The sequence below is a fragment of the Mesoplodon densirostris genome, chromosome 2 (genome assembly GCF_025265405.1).
Source record: "Mesoplodon densirostris isolate mMesDen1 chromosome 2, mMesDen1 primary haplotype, whole genome shotgun sequence".
Taxonomy (NCBI): Eukaryota; Metazoa; Chordata; class Mammalia; order Artiodactyla; family Ziphiidae; genus Mesoplodon; species Mesoplodon densirostris.
In genome coordinates this window covers 90,338,439-90,353,657 of record NC_082662.1, presented here as the reverse complement: position 1 = coordinate 90,353,657, position 15,219 = coordinate 90,338,439, and the positions used below count along the sequence as shown (strand labels likewise).

Sequence of the window (15,219 nt, the reverse complement as noted above, 5' to 3'; positions counted from 1 at the left end):
TGAATATGCCCAGAGAACAGACAAGTAAGAGAAGAAAGAGAGAGAGAGAGAGAGAGAGTAATTAAAATTCATTTGGTGATGAAGTGGAAGAGAGTCATTAGAGATTTGCCTCACACGAAATTCTCTCAGGTATTGCAGGCATCCTTGTTTTATTGTGCTTTGCGTTATTTGGCTTCACAGATATTGTCTTTTTACAAATTGATTTGTGGCAACCCTGCATTGAGTGGGTCTGTGGGCACCATTTTCCCAACAGCATTTGCTCACCTTGTGTCTCTGTGCCACAGTTTGGTAATTGCTGTAATATTTCAAAACTTTTTCATCATTATTATATTTGTTATGGTGATCTGTGATCAGTGATCTTTGATGTTACTACTATAATTTGCTGAAGGCTCAGATGATGGTTAGTATTTTTTAGCAATAACGTATTTTAAAATTAAGGTATATTCATTGTGTTTTTTTTAGATATAGTGCTATTGCACACTTAATAGACTACATTATAGTGTAAATATAACTTTTATATGCACTGGGAAACCCCCAAATTCTGTTACTCACTTTATTGTGATATTCACTTTATTGTGGTGGTCTGGAACCGAACCTGCAATATCTCCAAGGTATACCTGTATTAAGTGGTATGTCCCTAGTTCATTACTTTTTTTTTTCGATTTGATTATGGTGGGCCACAATCATGGTTCTGTCTAATCTCACTCTCGCTGGTACTGCATTTCAGAGCCACAGTTGTTGAGAAGTACAAAATCTACTGGGTGAATATTCCTGGTCCTATAATTTCACAACCAAATGTCCTTCCTTTTACAACATCTAAAGCTACAATAGCACCTATGCCAACATTACTTCCAGTCTCCCATTTAACCAAATCAGTAAGTAACATTTTTATGGTTTCACCAAATGCAATCTAAAGGAACAGCTTCCTTAGAAATTGTGGTTCTGTGCTTGGGAACGTGTGTAGAGAAGTAGCTGTCCTGGGTTGTGGTAGCAAGTTTTTGAATTCCCTTCTGGAAATCAGGAGAAAGTTTTTATTGTAACATTATGAGTTATAGGTTAGAATAAGAGGAGTGTTAAGACCCTGCATGTTCAAAGTGTGGTTATGACATTCACATGTAGTCTATACTAGCAGTGGATATGTTTTCATTTGAAAGTAAATCTGAAGCAGCAGCTTTCTTCCATTTAAAAACAAAACAAAACAAAACAAAAAAACAGGGCTTCCCTGGTGGCGCAGTGCTTGAGAGTCTGCCTGCTGATGCAGGGGATGCGGGTTCGTGCCTCGGTCCGGAAGGATCCCACATGCCGCAGAGCGGCTGGGCCCGTGAGCCATGGCCGCTGAGCCTGTGCGTCCGGAGCCTGTACTCCGCAACGGGAGAGGCCACAACAGTGAGAGGTCCGCGTACCACAAAACAAAACAAAACAAAACAAACACAGCCAAATATCACACATGGAGAGGGAACTTAAAGCTTAAGCTAAATGTAGACAAGATTTGGAGGAGAATCTTGAAATGGTGATATAACTCTTCGATCTTATTTCATTAAGATCAGTGAGTACTGGGGAATTCTGTGTGTTGAACCACAGAAACTCTTTTGCAAGCTTATCAGCTAGAATTCCATTTAAGCCCTCTGATTCAAAAGAATTACCGTTAAAAAAACATACCTTAGAAAGAGTGATGCATATTAGAAACATTAGAAAGGTTTTACTGAAAGCAATTCTGATAAATTATACTTATCAATTCAGAAGTAAATATAATGAAAAATGTCTTAAAGTAGGTTATTACAGTTGCAAGAACAAATTTGGGCCTGAATCCTGATTTGTCTAATTTCTGTTTGACTTTGGAAAAATTACTTAATTCCTAAAGTCTCAGTTTCTTCACCTGTAAAATGAGAAATAATATCTAGCTCTTACACAGTATTACTATGAGAACTAAACAATGGAATGTATATAAGGTTTCTAATGGCTTTGTACTTAATAGATATTCAGTAACTATTAGTTCATTTTTTTCTCTTCCTTCCCTTTCTTGTCTTTTTATAACTTTTTTTCTTCATACTAAATAAAGCTCTTGTACTCCTATACAGTGTCTCATTTTGTTTTCCTTCTTTTCTACATTATGCAATATATAATGAGCCATTTGATTACATTATTATGAACTTTTGTTTGACCTAGCAATTCGATCTATTATTTGCGCTAGTTCTCAGTTTATTTAGTGTTAATGTTTATTTATTTAAAAGCTACTTTAGGGGAGTCCACAGTCAGTTTGGACCTGAGCTTCCCAGTAGGAATCTGTTGACAGGATTATTATCTTTCCATAAATTCATATAAAAGGCTTTAGTGCTTGTTGGAGCTTTTGATTGTATCTCTGCACCAAGGTTATAATCTCTAATTATAGAGAGGTTCATTCAGAGTCACAGGATGATGGCATTTGTAGAGAACTAGGAGAGACCTCAGGGTCACTGCTGCATATTTTAAGGTAAAGAGACCCTGAGAGAATAAGTTCTTTAGCAAACGTGATGGAGTAAAGGGGAGAGCAGAGATCAAAACCCATGGTTCCTAGTTCCTCGTGGCTTGTTCTCTCCAATCTACTAGGATTTCTCTTTAAGTTCCTGTGAAATAATAAGGAAAAAAATAAAACAGTCTCTGCCTGGTTTCTGTTAATATTTGGCCTTTGACCCCAGTTCCTGATACAGAGCTGTTAAATCCCTTGGAATTTCCTGGATGATGGGAGCATCTTTTGTTCTAATGAGGTGACTCTTGGTGGGCTCCCATATGGGGGCTGGTCACCAAAAAACCAAGCCATGATTAGAAGCTTTCAGCTTTCAGGCCCCCTCCCCCCATTCTCCAGAAAAGGGAGAGAGGCTGATTGATTTAAAAATCCATCATGCCCACGTGATGGAGCCTCCATAATTATTCCAGAAATATGGGTTTCAGAGAGCTCCTGGGTTCCTGACCACATGGAGGTGCTGGGAAGGAGGTGCCTCAGAAGTTCTGTGCCCCTTCCTTACAAACCTTGCTTTACACATCTCTTCCATCTGTTCCTGGGTTGTTATCTTTTTATCAATGTAATAAACTGGTAACCTACTAAGTAAACTCTTTTCCTGAGTTCTGTGAGCCATTTTATTAAATTATCCAACTTGAGGATTAGGTGCTGGAAACCTCCAATTTATGGCCGACCATTCAGAAGTACAGGTGACAACCTGGGACTTGTGATTGGCATCTGTAATTGGCATCTGAAGTGGGTGCAGTCTTGTTCGACTGAGCCCTTCACTTGTGGGATCTGACACTAACATCAGGTAGATAGTATCAGAACAGAATTGAATTGTAGGACACACAGCTTGATGTCTCCAAAGAACTGCAGAATTGCTTAGTGTGGGAAATAGCCACACCCACTTGGTGGCCAGAAGTATTGGTAGAGTAGAAGAAGAAATGAGTTTTTTTGTACAGTTCCCATTAAATCTTGTTACTTAAAGTAATGTTTAGCTCTGTTCTGAAATGTCGTGTCACAGCTCATTCTAACACAAGATAACTGCTTGTTTGCCCTGTCAGATTGTAGAGCTGACATTTTTCAATACTCTTTCTTATTTGCCATACCAGGAAGCTCTGAATTAAATCATTGTAGATTATTTTTGTTTCTCTCCCACTAAATTGTTCTTACTATTATTTGGAGTGGTGGTATATATAGGAGTAATCATTTTTTCTTACATTATCTTAATGTCAAATTTGAACCTGAATTCTAGAAGCAGAGTCCAGGATCTAAATATAAAACTTGCTAAGGGTTTGTTTGTTTGCTTTTAAAAATTCCATCTCTGAAAACTAGAGGATACCCTTTAGGCAAGAATGTCAATGTGGACGTAAGTATTCCCTAAGAAATTCTCAAAATTTACCAGAAACTTTGCTCCAGAACATAATTAACATGAATTATTTTGTGTATTAAAGGGATTTTAATACTCATGCATAATTACAGTCCAATTAATGTTGTGTCTTCTAAAGTTTAATTAAAATTAATTAAGTTTAAAAGTTCACAACCTAACTACTGCTTTGATAATTTCTAATTTGGGATGTATCTTTGTTCCCTTGCTTGAATCCTTATTATGAAAATGTATTCTTATTAAAACCCATACTTCAAAGTAGTAGCTCTTCTGTCATTGGAAATGAACTGCCTGTTTGATAATTGACTTTTTTCCCCTGTCATTTTTCTAGTTCAGTGCTTCAGATTGTGGGAACAAGAAGTTCTGTATTAGGAGTCCTTTGAACTGTGACCCAGAGAAAGAGCTTGCCTGTGTCTTCTTGTCCTTCACACGAGATGCCAAGTCAGTGATGGTTGAAATGAGCGGTCCCAGTAAAGGCTATTTATCCTTTGCATTTTCTCACGACCGATGGATGGTTTGTACCTCTCACTTACATAAGTGGTAATGAAACGAGGGTCACTGGGGTGAGCTCTCATCAGTAGCAGTTTAGCTGTTTGTTCCAGAGTCAAATTATCTTACTGAAGGGAGGAATGGGAAGGGAGGACAGAGAAACTAACTTAGATTCTAAGTTAAGCAGCTTTGAGTTGGCAATTACATACCTCTAAGAACAAGGCTGTCCTGAGGAAAGTTAGGACATTAGGAAAGTTAGTTGTATTTCCAGTGGATTTGCCACTTTATCTGTCTACCTCTGTCTGTCTATCTCTGTGATAAACAGGAAGTGCAGTTAAGAAAAAGTTGCTCTGAATAAAATCTCATGTTGTTTGTGATGCTTTTCAACTCCTAGTTTTCTCAAGTGGCCAGCAACGACAGCACGGGTTGCTGATCTTCTTGCCCCCCATCATCGGCACATTTCCCAAACAGAAAATTAAACCTGGCATGTCCAGGCATAAATGGATTCTTTACCAGGTCTACAGAAGGCAGCATTTATTTTCACCTGATTTTCCCTCTCCTTGGGTAGTGCTGAATGGATTAAAAGATTCTGTAGGTGGCAGCCTTGTGCTGTGGTGTGGAAGAGCAGAGTTCTGTATTAGCGTTCTGATTTCCCAGGGAGAGGGGAGAAGGGTGTAAAGGCCAGAACATGTGACAGTCCCGTTCCAGCAGAGCTGGCTGTGGAGGGGGATGGCTACAAATGGAGAAGGCTTTTTACTTCCACATTAGCAAATGCAAGGAGTCTTTTCTTGAGGGTTTTCTTCCTGTCAGGTTTTAAACTTAACATCACTTTTTAAGGAAATCATTATTTCAATAAAAGAGAAAAGGAACTCTGAGAATCTGTGATAGAAGAACAAATATTTTCCTTCAAAGTGCACTCTAATCATGGAAGTCCTTGTTACGCTGGCTGCAAATATTGCAGGAAGCCAGGTGTAACTGTTTTAGGGGGATGTCATTGCAATATACGATATGACCTGTATATTTTACTATATAGTTCCAGAATGCACTCATTATCTTTTTTCATTCAACAAAGGGTATACCTTAAACCTATGAGATAGAAGACATGTCATCGGCTTCTAAAAAGAACATATAAATTATGACCCTTTCCTTTTTAAAGTTGCTTTTATGGGAAATTTTATACTTGTTCAAATGATGTTGCAATTGTTCAAAACATTTTGCCCATTTCCCTTTTGTAATTACCTTTAGACCTACAGCGTATCCTTTTGGGTATTCTCAATTCTGGCAAAAATGAACCTTATGCCTAAGGTGCATAAGGGGGCTGGGTTAAAAATAAAATGTGATTGTAAAGCAATAAGGAAAGTTGGTGGCTTGTTGTGTGAATGGAACTGGCTCTGAAGGAAACTCTGAAGATGAATCCAGCAAGGGTTAACAATGGTAGCCCTGTTGGAATAAGTATGTAGCTTCATTAAGGTGCATGTCTAAGGTAGGGTACATATTTAGATATGTGTTCTAGTCACTTCATTAAAAATATTCTAGTCACTTTGTAGCCAAACTTCATGCAAACGTATATTAACACATTTCCTTTTCTGGTCACATAAAATCTGTCAGCCAGAGGAAAAGACAGTATTGTTGCAGTGAGTGTTGTGATGAGGAGCCTGCAAGTAAACCAGTTATTTCTAAGTTGTAGGCATAGATGACACAAAAACCTTTATCTATAATTCAAGATATATTTATCTTACTTAGAAATCTTATGTTTCTAGTATAGTACTCATCAACAATGTTTATAAAAAAGACAATTATGCAGGTGCAGTTGATTTACAGAGAAATCCTATTTGATGATTAAAATCATCTGTACACCTGTTTGCCTAAATTGGGGGTAAAATAAATCATCATCAAAAATGTTTTTAAAGTGGTTGTTTCTATTTTTGATTATTTTAAAATTTTTAGGATATTTTTTGACCTGCTATTTCTTATCAGTATGTAATGTAAATTTAAATACTGGCTGAAGGTATCTGATGTTATGAATACTGACTAGATAAACTAAATTATACCTTTTTCAATTTAGTTTATAAATTAATGATAGCAGTTGTTTTGGTATTAGACCTCATCATTAAAATTGGTGAAAGTACAACTATCCATATTTTTGCTAGCAGTGACTTGCTAATATCTGAATTTTAACTGAAATTCAAAGTATACACCTCTTCCTCATCTCAGATATTTTGCTATATGAGATAGAGTATTCAAGTATATACACGACATTAGCTTCCGTCCTCTGCCTTCCCCTGCCCAGGGTTGTCTTATTCTATACATAATTTCTCAACACTCAAATTCCAGAACGTTCCCAGTCCTGACTTCTCTTGTGTGTGTCCAGATTGGAATTTCCAGCTGCTGGGTGATCCCTTCCAGCTGAGTGCTCTGGACAACACAGACCATCATCAGTAAAACTGAATTTATTATCTACCCTCCTGCTGTCCTTTTGTGTTTCCCATTTTTGATGATCAACAACAATAGTAAAAAAGCAACTACTATTATCGATTTCTTGCTTCTTTTCAGATACTGTCTGGGGCAATTTATGAACTATCTCATTCATTGCTGCCACCATCTTCTCTGGTGTTCAAGGAAACTTCGTTTGTGATTTAGATTCTTTTTTTTTTTTTCCTGAGGTATGCGGACCTCTCACTGTTGTGGCCTCTCCTGTTGCGGAGCACAGGCTCCGGACACACAGGCTTAGCGGCCATGGCTCACGGGCCCAGCCGCTCTGCAGCATGTGGGATCTTCCCGGACCAGGGCACGAACCCGCATCCCCTGCATGGGCAGGGGGACTCTCAACCACTGCGCCACCAGGGAAGCCCTAGATTCTTCTTTTTTATTTACCTTTCAGGTGCTTCTTTCTCTCACGCACCCCAACTTTTTGTTTTGAAAAGCTTTAAACCTACATGAAAGTTGAGAGACTAGTACAATGAACACCAGTAAGCCCTTCACCTACATTTGTTGTTTTCTCTCTCTCTTTCTCCCTCTCTCTCTCTCTCCGTGTGTATGTATGTGAGTGTATGTGTAGATTGACTTATTCACTGTGTATTAACACACATTTTTTCCCTGAACTATTTGAAAATTAAGTTGCAGATATCATGACATTTTAAGTCTAGTTTGCAGCATGTGTGTCCCAAGAAGGATATTCTCCTACAATTATCTATAAGATCGCTATCACAATATATAATATAATAATTTTTTGCAATAGAGCCTATATTCAGATTTCCCCAATTATCCCAGTAAAGTCATATGTATATGTATATTTAAAAAATTTCTGATACAGACTAATCAGTTATCACTCAATGCATTTTATTGATATATCTCTTTAATCTCCTTTACTTTAGAACGGTTACCCTACCTTTTTTCTTTTAGTCCAGTTGTTTTATAGAGTGTCCCACAATTTTTACAATAGACTCAGGTTAATGTGGTTTTTGACCACATTTAAGGTAATCTCAATCCTAGCCCCAGAAGCCTTTAGTAGGTAAGGTGAACCTTTAGTAGTTAGAGGAAAATATTTTTTTCTTTAGCATAGTTTCAAAACTCTTCAAAGTCCATTTCTGGCCTTACCCTGTATATGTTTTAGCTCACAAAACTACCTGTTTCCTAAAGTTTCTCTATATTTTTTATATTTCTATATCTTTGGTCCTAGAAGTTCCTCAGTTTGAAAAACTTTTCCCTTAATCACAGCTCTACCCTATCCACATATATTTTTTATTCTCTAAGGCCTAGTTAATGCTATCTTTTCTGATAAGTCTTTTCAATCCTTTGGCCCTACCTAATTTGTCTTTCCATACTACTGTGGTTAAATCTCTGTTTTATCATATTTCATGTACTATTTTAACTGTCTCCTCTATTAAAACATAGTCTTTGATTGTAAGAACTGTGTTGTCATCTTTATTTCCTCCACATGATATTTTCTCATAGAGTGCATTCTAAATGCTGGAATGAGAGGAACAAACGGGGGTAAGAAGTTCTGTCCAATTCAGGGATTTGGTTGAAGCTTCTCATGTGTGTCCTTCCATGCTCCAAATTTGGGGTTTCTACAGCTGCCTGGAGCCTAAGGTTGTCGTAGCACCTTCTCTTACCCTCATTGTAGAGTAGTGAGAATTGAGAATTACCTCTTCTCCATCGCTGTCATCCTCTCTAGTATTTGGGGGGTCTGCCTTAATGACTCAGTTGACTTCTTATCATCAGTTTGCCTCAAAATCAACCATTTTGTTATATTAAATTTTGTTTTAAATAACAAGAAAATTCCTATACCTCATTGATGATAAACATTCTAGAAAACACACATTGTTTGTTTAAATCAGAGATCAGCCAACTTTTTCTGCAGAGGTCCAGATAGCAACCGCTTTGGAATTTGTGGGCCATATGGTCTCTGTTGCAGCTACTCAGTTCTGGTGTGATAACGCTAAAGCAGCTGTAGATTATCCGTAAATTGGTGGCTGTATTCCAATAAAACTTTATTTATAAACACTGAAATTTGGATTTAATATATTTTTACTTGTCATGAAATATTATTATTTTAATTAAAAAAAACATTTAGATATGTAAGCACCATCCTCAGCCTGTGGCCTTTACAAAAACAGGCATCAGGCTGAAGTTGGTCTGTGAGCTGTAGTGTGTAGCGGTTTAAATTATGACAACTACAAGTTTCTTATCTTGAGTTGCACTAATTCTGATTTGAATATAAGATGTGTAACAGGGAATAATTTCTTTGCTAAGGTTATGTACTTGAGAGTTAAAACTGGAACTTTAAAAAATAAATTTAAAATGTGTTAGAATATCATTGGTATTTATAGCAAAATTTAAATCATAACTGGTTAGTCTTGGATCTTGTTTAAGGAGTTTAGTGACTAAAGCACATAAAAGACCTTGTTAGATAGTTTATGGAGAGGAATTTAGAATAGACGAAGGAACCAAAACTATACACAAGAATTTAAAATCCAGATTATTCTTTTGTACCATGACTTAAATGTGCTTTAAAGATGCAGTCTGCCCTCCGATAGTCACTTTAAATTAGATTTAATTTTTAGAGCTAAGGAATGTTGGAGATTAAAGGATAGATAAGAATTAGACTGACAAAGAATGCCCCCTTGAGCTCAGATATTGTGGTTTCAATATGCAGTAGTAAATCTATTAAGTGTGTACAATATTAGCAATATTTGATTATAGTATCTTACATCTTAAAAGTTACCCCCCAAAATCCAATATAATGCAGTGCACTTACAGTTATGAAAATTGTAGCACATTTATTTACAAGTAAATATCCAGAGCACTGTTTATGAAAAGTTCAGTGAAAAAGGTAACAAAACTTTATATTTTTCCCATTTGGGGAGAAAAATAGGTTATAAATACAAATAGGTTTGGATGAATATATACAAAAGCATTAACAGTGGTGTTCAGTTGGTGATGGGTTATGGGCATATAACCATGTTATATGTCTATTTTAATACACTGAAATTTTATTGCTTTTGCATGATAACAGTCATTTTTAATTAGTATATCAGACAGCCAATTCTTTAGAATTTGTGGTATCATTTTAAGATTGAGTCAGTAAATTATGTTTTAAAAGCATCAAATACTATTTGATAACATTAGGGACTTTTTTGTTTTTTTGGATGCGTCGGGTCCTCGTTGTGGCTCGAAGGCTTCTCTCTGTAGTTGCAGCGTGTGAGCTTCTCTCTAGTTATGGCATGAGGGTTTTCTTTCTCTAGTTGTGGCACGTGGGCTCCAGAGCGTGTGGGCTCTGGCACATGGGCTCTCTCGTTGAGGCGCACAAGCTCAGTAGTTGTGGCGCGCGGGCTTAGTTGCCCTGTGGCATGTGAGATCTTAGTTCCCTGATGAGGGATTGAACCCACATCCCCTGCATTGGAAGCCGGATTCTTTACCCCTGGACCACCAGGGAAGCCTCAGAGACTTTTTTTTTTTTTTTAAAGAAATGAAATTCCCTTGAACTTGTTCTCATTTGCAATTGTTTTTCAGGGTGATGATGATGCTTATGTGTGTATTCTTGAAGATCAGACTGTACACATACAACCTTCCCATCTGACAGGGCGAAGTCACCCTGTAATGGACTCCAGGGTAGGTGTGAAAATTCTGAGAATCTCCATCTGGCCGGTCCACCTTCTGGCTATGTGGCTGACAGTGGCATGGCTATGCTGCAAGATAGCTTCCAAACCTGCAGTTAGCAGCAGAGACCAAGCAGGGGCCTGGCAGCAGGGTTCCTCTCTTATTATAATCTGGGAGAAGCCTTTCTGCGTTTTATTTTTAACATATATATATGTAAATTGTATATATTTAAGGTGTACAACATGATGTTTTGATATCCTTCTACATAGTGAAATGATTACTAGAGTAAAGCTAATAAATGTATCCATTGCCTCACATAGTTACTTTTTCTTTGTGATAAGAGCACCTGAAATCTACTCTCTTAGCAAATTTCCAGTATATAGTTACAGTATTAACTACAGATACTGTGCCCCTTTTCTATGCTTTAGAAAGCATAAGAAAAGTTTCTCTTTGAGGAAAAGATGAATTCTTGCTTGTGTTACTTAAATCCTTTTTTTAATGCATCTTACAAAAAATATTTTATGGTTTATTAAGAGGGTCAAAGCATCAGCCCCTTTTCAAAAACTTACAGACAGATTTTTAAGAGGCTTATGTAAGTGACACAGAATTACTTGATTGGTGAGAAAGAGGTGCACATATGGTAGGTACTGGTTCAGTGCCTTGGGAAATTGTCTTAAGAGCCTGTTGTTGGCACCTGTGCCAAAGATGACCTATTTCTAGTAGAGAAGTGTCATTTTCACATGACAACTGACAAGCAAATGAGCTCTGATGGAGCAGTAGCTATCATCTAATGACATGTTATGTTCTCTGCATAGCTTTCTCGTGGGGTTGGAACTTCTCCCCAGTTGCATGTTGCATTTTGGCCACTAGAGTATTACTTGCTAAGTGTTTCTTCAGTGTTGTTGATTGTATATTAGTGGCCAGATGAAGTTAGTACATCTGCCAAAGTTTCTATCCTAGGTAGTAAAAATACTATCTTTGCCAAGTGGGATAAAGACAAATAAACTGGGAGAATATGTTTCTTATACTCTTCCAAGAGGAAGAGGGAAAGCAATGACACTGCAGACAAAACATGCACAGGGGAACTTAGGGAAAGGAAATTGAACAGGTCAGGATTTTGATCATATCTTATTTTTAGCAAATCTTTGGAGAGTGCTGAGAAGACCTATTGTATGTGTTTGCAGGATCCTCTTGAGGATATGGCTTGGAGGTTGGCAGATGGTGTTATGCAGTGTTCTTTCAGAAGAAACATTACCCTTCCTGGGGTTAAGAATAGATTTGATCTAAATGCAAGCTACTACATATTTCTAGCATTTGGTGCAGCTGATGATGGTAAGTATATTGATAAAAAACTACCTTTTTAAGTTTTTTTCACTCACTTTATTCCTTTCCCTCCTTTTTTGGAGAGACTATGGTAATTGCTCTTTTTTAAAATATACATTTGTGAGTAAAGAGTTGTTAAACCCTCTTCCATTTTTGCCTGACAATTTGACTTTGGTTGACCTTCTAGCTTTGTTCCCCTGGAAACTAGGTAAAGGTAGTGTTTACTGGGTTATAAAGCAATCTGCTTATGATAAAAGTGATTTCTGGCTGGTAGACTGCATTTGGACCAGGAGTAACTGTAAATATCTAGTAAGAAGCCATGTCTTTGGGCTTCCCTGAGTGCAGTGACATTGGAGGATCCTTTGCAGGGATACTAGAAGCAGGACTTTGGGGTTATTGCAGGAGATATTGGCTCTTGTGGATGCCCTATCCAGTATGAATCTCATCGCCTTGGACCTGAGCTTTCTCCAGGGAGGTAGAGAGGGGTAAAGAGAATAGCTCCTGGACAGCTGAGTAAGCTTCCACAGGACCTCCCTTTGAAAAAGAATGCCTCATGGTGCCCTGCAGGTGTGTGGTGTTTCCTGTCCCACATCTTTCTCAATCAGCCTGATGCCAAGTGTAGCCTAAGGTAGTTTTATGAGTTTGAATGTTTAGTTTATACTTAAGACTGCCCTGGTAGGTGCTGCAACACATATTGATAAGAATAATTAGATTTTATTTAAGGTCTTGGCTAATGATATTCTGAAGAACTGCAGGAAATGCCAGGGTAGTGTAATATTTAGTGCCTTATCTCCCTGGAGATAATACTACCTCCAAACTTTGAGCATATGGCCTACTTTGAAAATGGTGAAAAGCTGAGCATATAGAATGGAAGGATGGGGGTGAGGTAAAGGAGGAGGAGGAAGAGAAATGTGGTACAGGCAGAATTGTGAAAAGCCTTGCGTATTCTATCATATGGTTTATTTATTTATTTATTTTTGCGGTACGCGGGCCTCTCACTGTTGTGGCCTCTCCCGTTGCAGAGCACAGGCTCTGGACGCGCAGGCTCAGTGGCCATGACTCACGAGCCCAGCCTCTCCCCGGCATGTGGGTTCTTCCCGGACTGGGGCACAAACCCGTGTCCCCTGCATCGGCAGGCAGACTCTTAACCACTGTGCCACCAGGGAAGCCCTCATGTGGTTTACTTTTAATTGAAGTATAGTTGATTTACAATGTTGTGTTGGTTTCTGGTGTATAGCAAAGTGATTCAGATATATATATATATATATATATACATTTTCAGATTCTTTTCCATTATAGTTTGTTACAAGATATTGAATACAGTTCCCTGTGCTATGCTGTAGGACCTTGTTGTTTATCTATTTTATATATAGTAGTTTATATTCTATCATGTGGTTTAAATTTTGTACTATAAGTAAAGTAGGGATTCAAAAGGTTTTAAAGAAGGACAAAATATCAACTCAGTGTTAGAGAAAATTTAGGAATATTTGCAGCTTTAGTTGTGGATGATATGTTTGGTTATCTTAGTCAAATCATGTATTCTTACTTGCACCAGCAACAGCAAATGTAGCTGGAAATAATTTCCTGTTTAAATGATAATAATGAGCAAAAATTGCTTAGTACTTAATGAGTGCCAGTTGCTGGCTCAGCACTGTCATTAAGGTTTTCATTTTTATCTTCATAGAAACCTACATAAGATATGTACTATTATTAACCTTATTTTATCTGGCAGGAAACAGGCTTAGAGAGGTTAAGTCATTTGCCCAGACAAGTAAATGGTAGAGTTGGAATTTGAACCTAAACTCTTTGACCTCAGAGCCCAGGTGTTTCACTTTCTAACATGGGAAATGTAGGAAACGAATTTTTAAGGAGAAGGTCAAATATTTGCATTTTTAAACAAATATTACTAAAATGCAGTTTATTGTCTTATTGTTATTATTGCAGCTATCACTTATTGTATATTACATATATCTCATTTATTTCCCACAGAAACTTTGTAAATAGATATTATGTTGCCCATTGTAGAGATAAGAGAACTGGAGCCTAGAGCGGTGAAGTAACTTGGTCAAAATCAAACAAGTAGCAGAGTCAGGAATTAAACCCAACTCTGTTGCAGTTACAAGAGTTGTGCCCTTTTCATCATATCAAACTGCTTCCTTTTGTGCCCAACATGTTATAGGTGCTCCATAAATGATTACTGACTTGAATGGATGACAAATTGCTAGGAGATTTTAACAGTTTGCATTTGTACTTTAAAATACTTTAAAAGAAAAGCAGTGTCATTTAAATGGGTGAATTCTGTTGTGCAATAAATTATGTGTGGTTTTAGGTGTATGGTGATGCCAAAAATTTCTTCTTAGGCCAGCATTGTAGAACTTGGAATGCATTTTCTGATAGAAACAATATGTTAAGTAATAGTTCTAACATTTTCCTGGAAAAACCTAGTTCGTGGACGATTCATGTGCCGAATAGAGCACTGTTTTATCTCCCTTTCCTGCTGGTGTTGCTGTGCTTGTGGCATGGTAGGGAGAATCTCTACCTTGTCTTTTGTGGTGTTTCCCAAAGCATGGGGCTCAAATAACCTGCTTCAGAACCATTTGGAATGACTGCTCAAAAGGCAGGTTCCCGAGCTCCATCCCACACTCACGGAATCTGTTGTTTGTGCTTGGAATCCACATTTTAACAAGCATTTCAGGTAATTGTTCTGTATACTGTGGTTCGATAACTTACTGCTCTAGGACAATGTTCTTCCAACGAAGGTGTACGTATTGTAATGTAGTCCAGGGGATACAGAAAACAATACCAGAACTTTTTTCTTAGATTTATTTTATCTCACTAAAATTTTCTATTTTAATAGTGTTCATAATGTGTTAAAACAATAGTACATAAATACGTTTATTAACAAAAATATACATATGTCACAGACTCATTTTTGTTTTTTTAAAAATTTATTTATTTTGTTTTTTTTGACCATGTTGAGTCTTTGTTGCTGCACGTGGGCTTTCTTTAGTTGCGGCGAGAGGGGACTACTCTTCCTTGCGGTGCGTGGGCTTCTCATTGTCATGGCTTCTCTTGCTGTGGAGCACAGGCTCTAGGCACGCGGGCTTCAGTAGTCGTGGCACGTGGGCTCAGTAGTTGTGGCTCGTGGACTCTAGAGCACAGGCTCAGTAGTTGTGGCGCTCGGGCTTAGCTGCTCCACGGTATGTGGAATATCCCCAGACCAGGGATCAAACCTGTGTCCCCTGTGTTGGCAGGCGGATTCTTAACCACTGCATCACAAGGGAAGCCCCCAATTTTTTTTTTTAACTGGTGGAGTGCAAAGCAACAAAAAAACAAAAAAAACCACATCTAAACGTTACCGCTTCAGGGAATTCACTTTCTAGTTCCCTTGTATTGGGGAACAAAGTACAGTTACCACATAAATCAACTGTTGCTTCTG

At 37.8% G+C, this 15,219-nt stretch overlaps 1 protein-coding gene across 4 annotated transcripts in view; it reads left to right on the top strand.

Annotated features, from left to right (window-relative positions):
- Window positions 1-15,219, top strand: part of FRRS1 (ferric chelate reductase 1) — a 94,704-nt gene that overhangs the window by 64,051 nt on the left and 15,434 nt on the right. For all 4 annotated transcript variants that reach the window (XM_060090180.1, XM_060090179.1, XM_060090182.1 and 1 more), the window contains 4 exons: window positions 728-875; window positions 4,198-4,380; window positions 10,371-10,469; window positions 11,642-11,789. In XM_060090180.1, coding sequence (XP_059946163.1) covers window positions 728-875; window positions 4,198-4,380; window positions 10,371-10,469; window positions 11,642-11,789 — 578 coding nt within the window. The remainder of the gene's footprint in view (window positions 1-727; window positions 876-4,197; window positions 4,381-10,370; window positions 10,470-11,641; window positions 11,790-15,219) is intronic.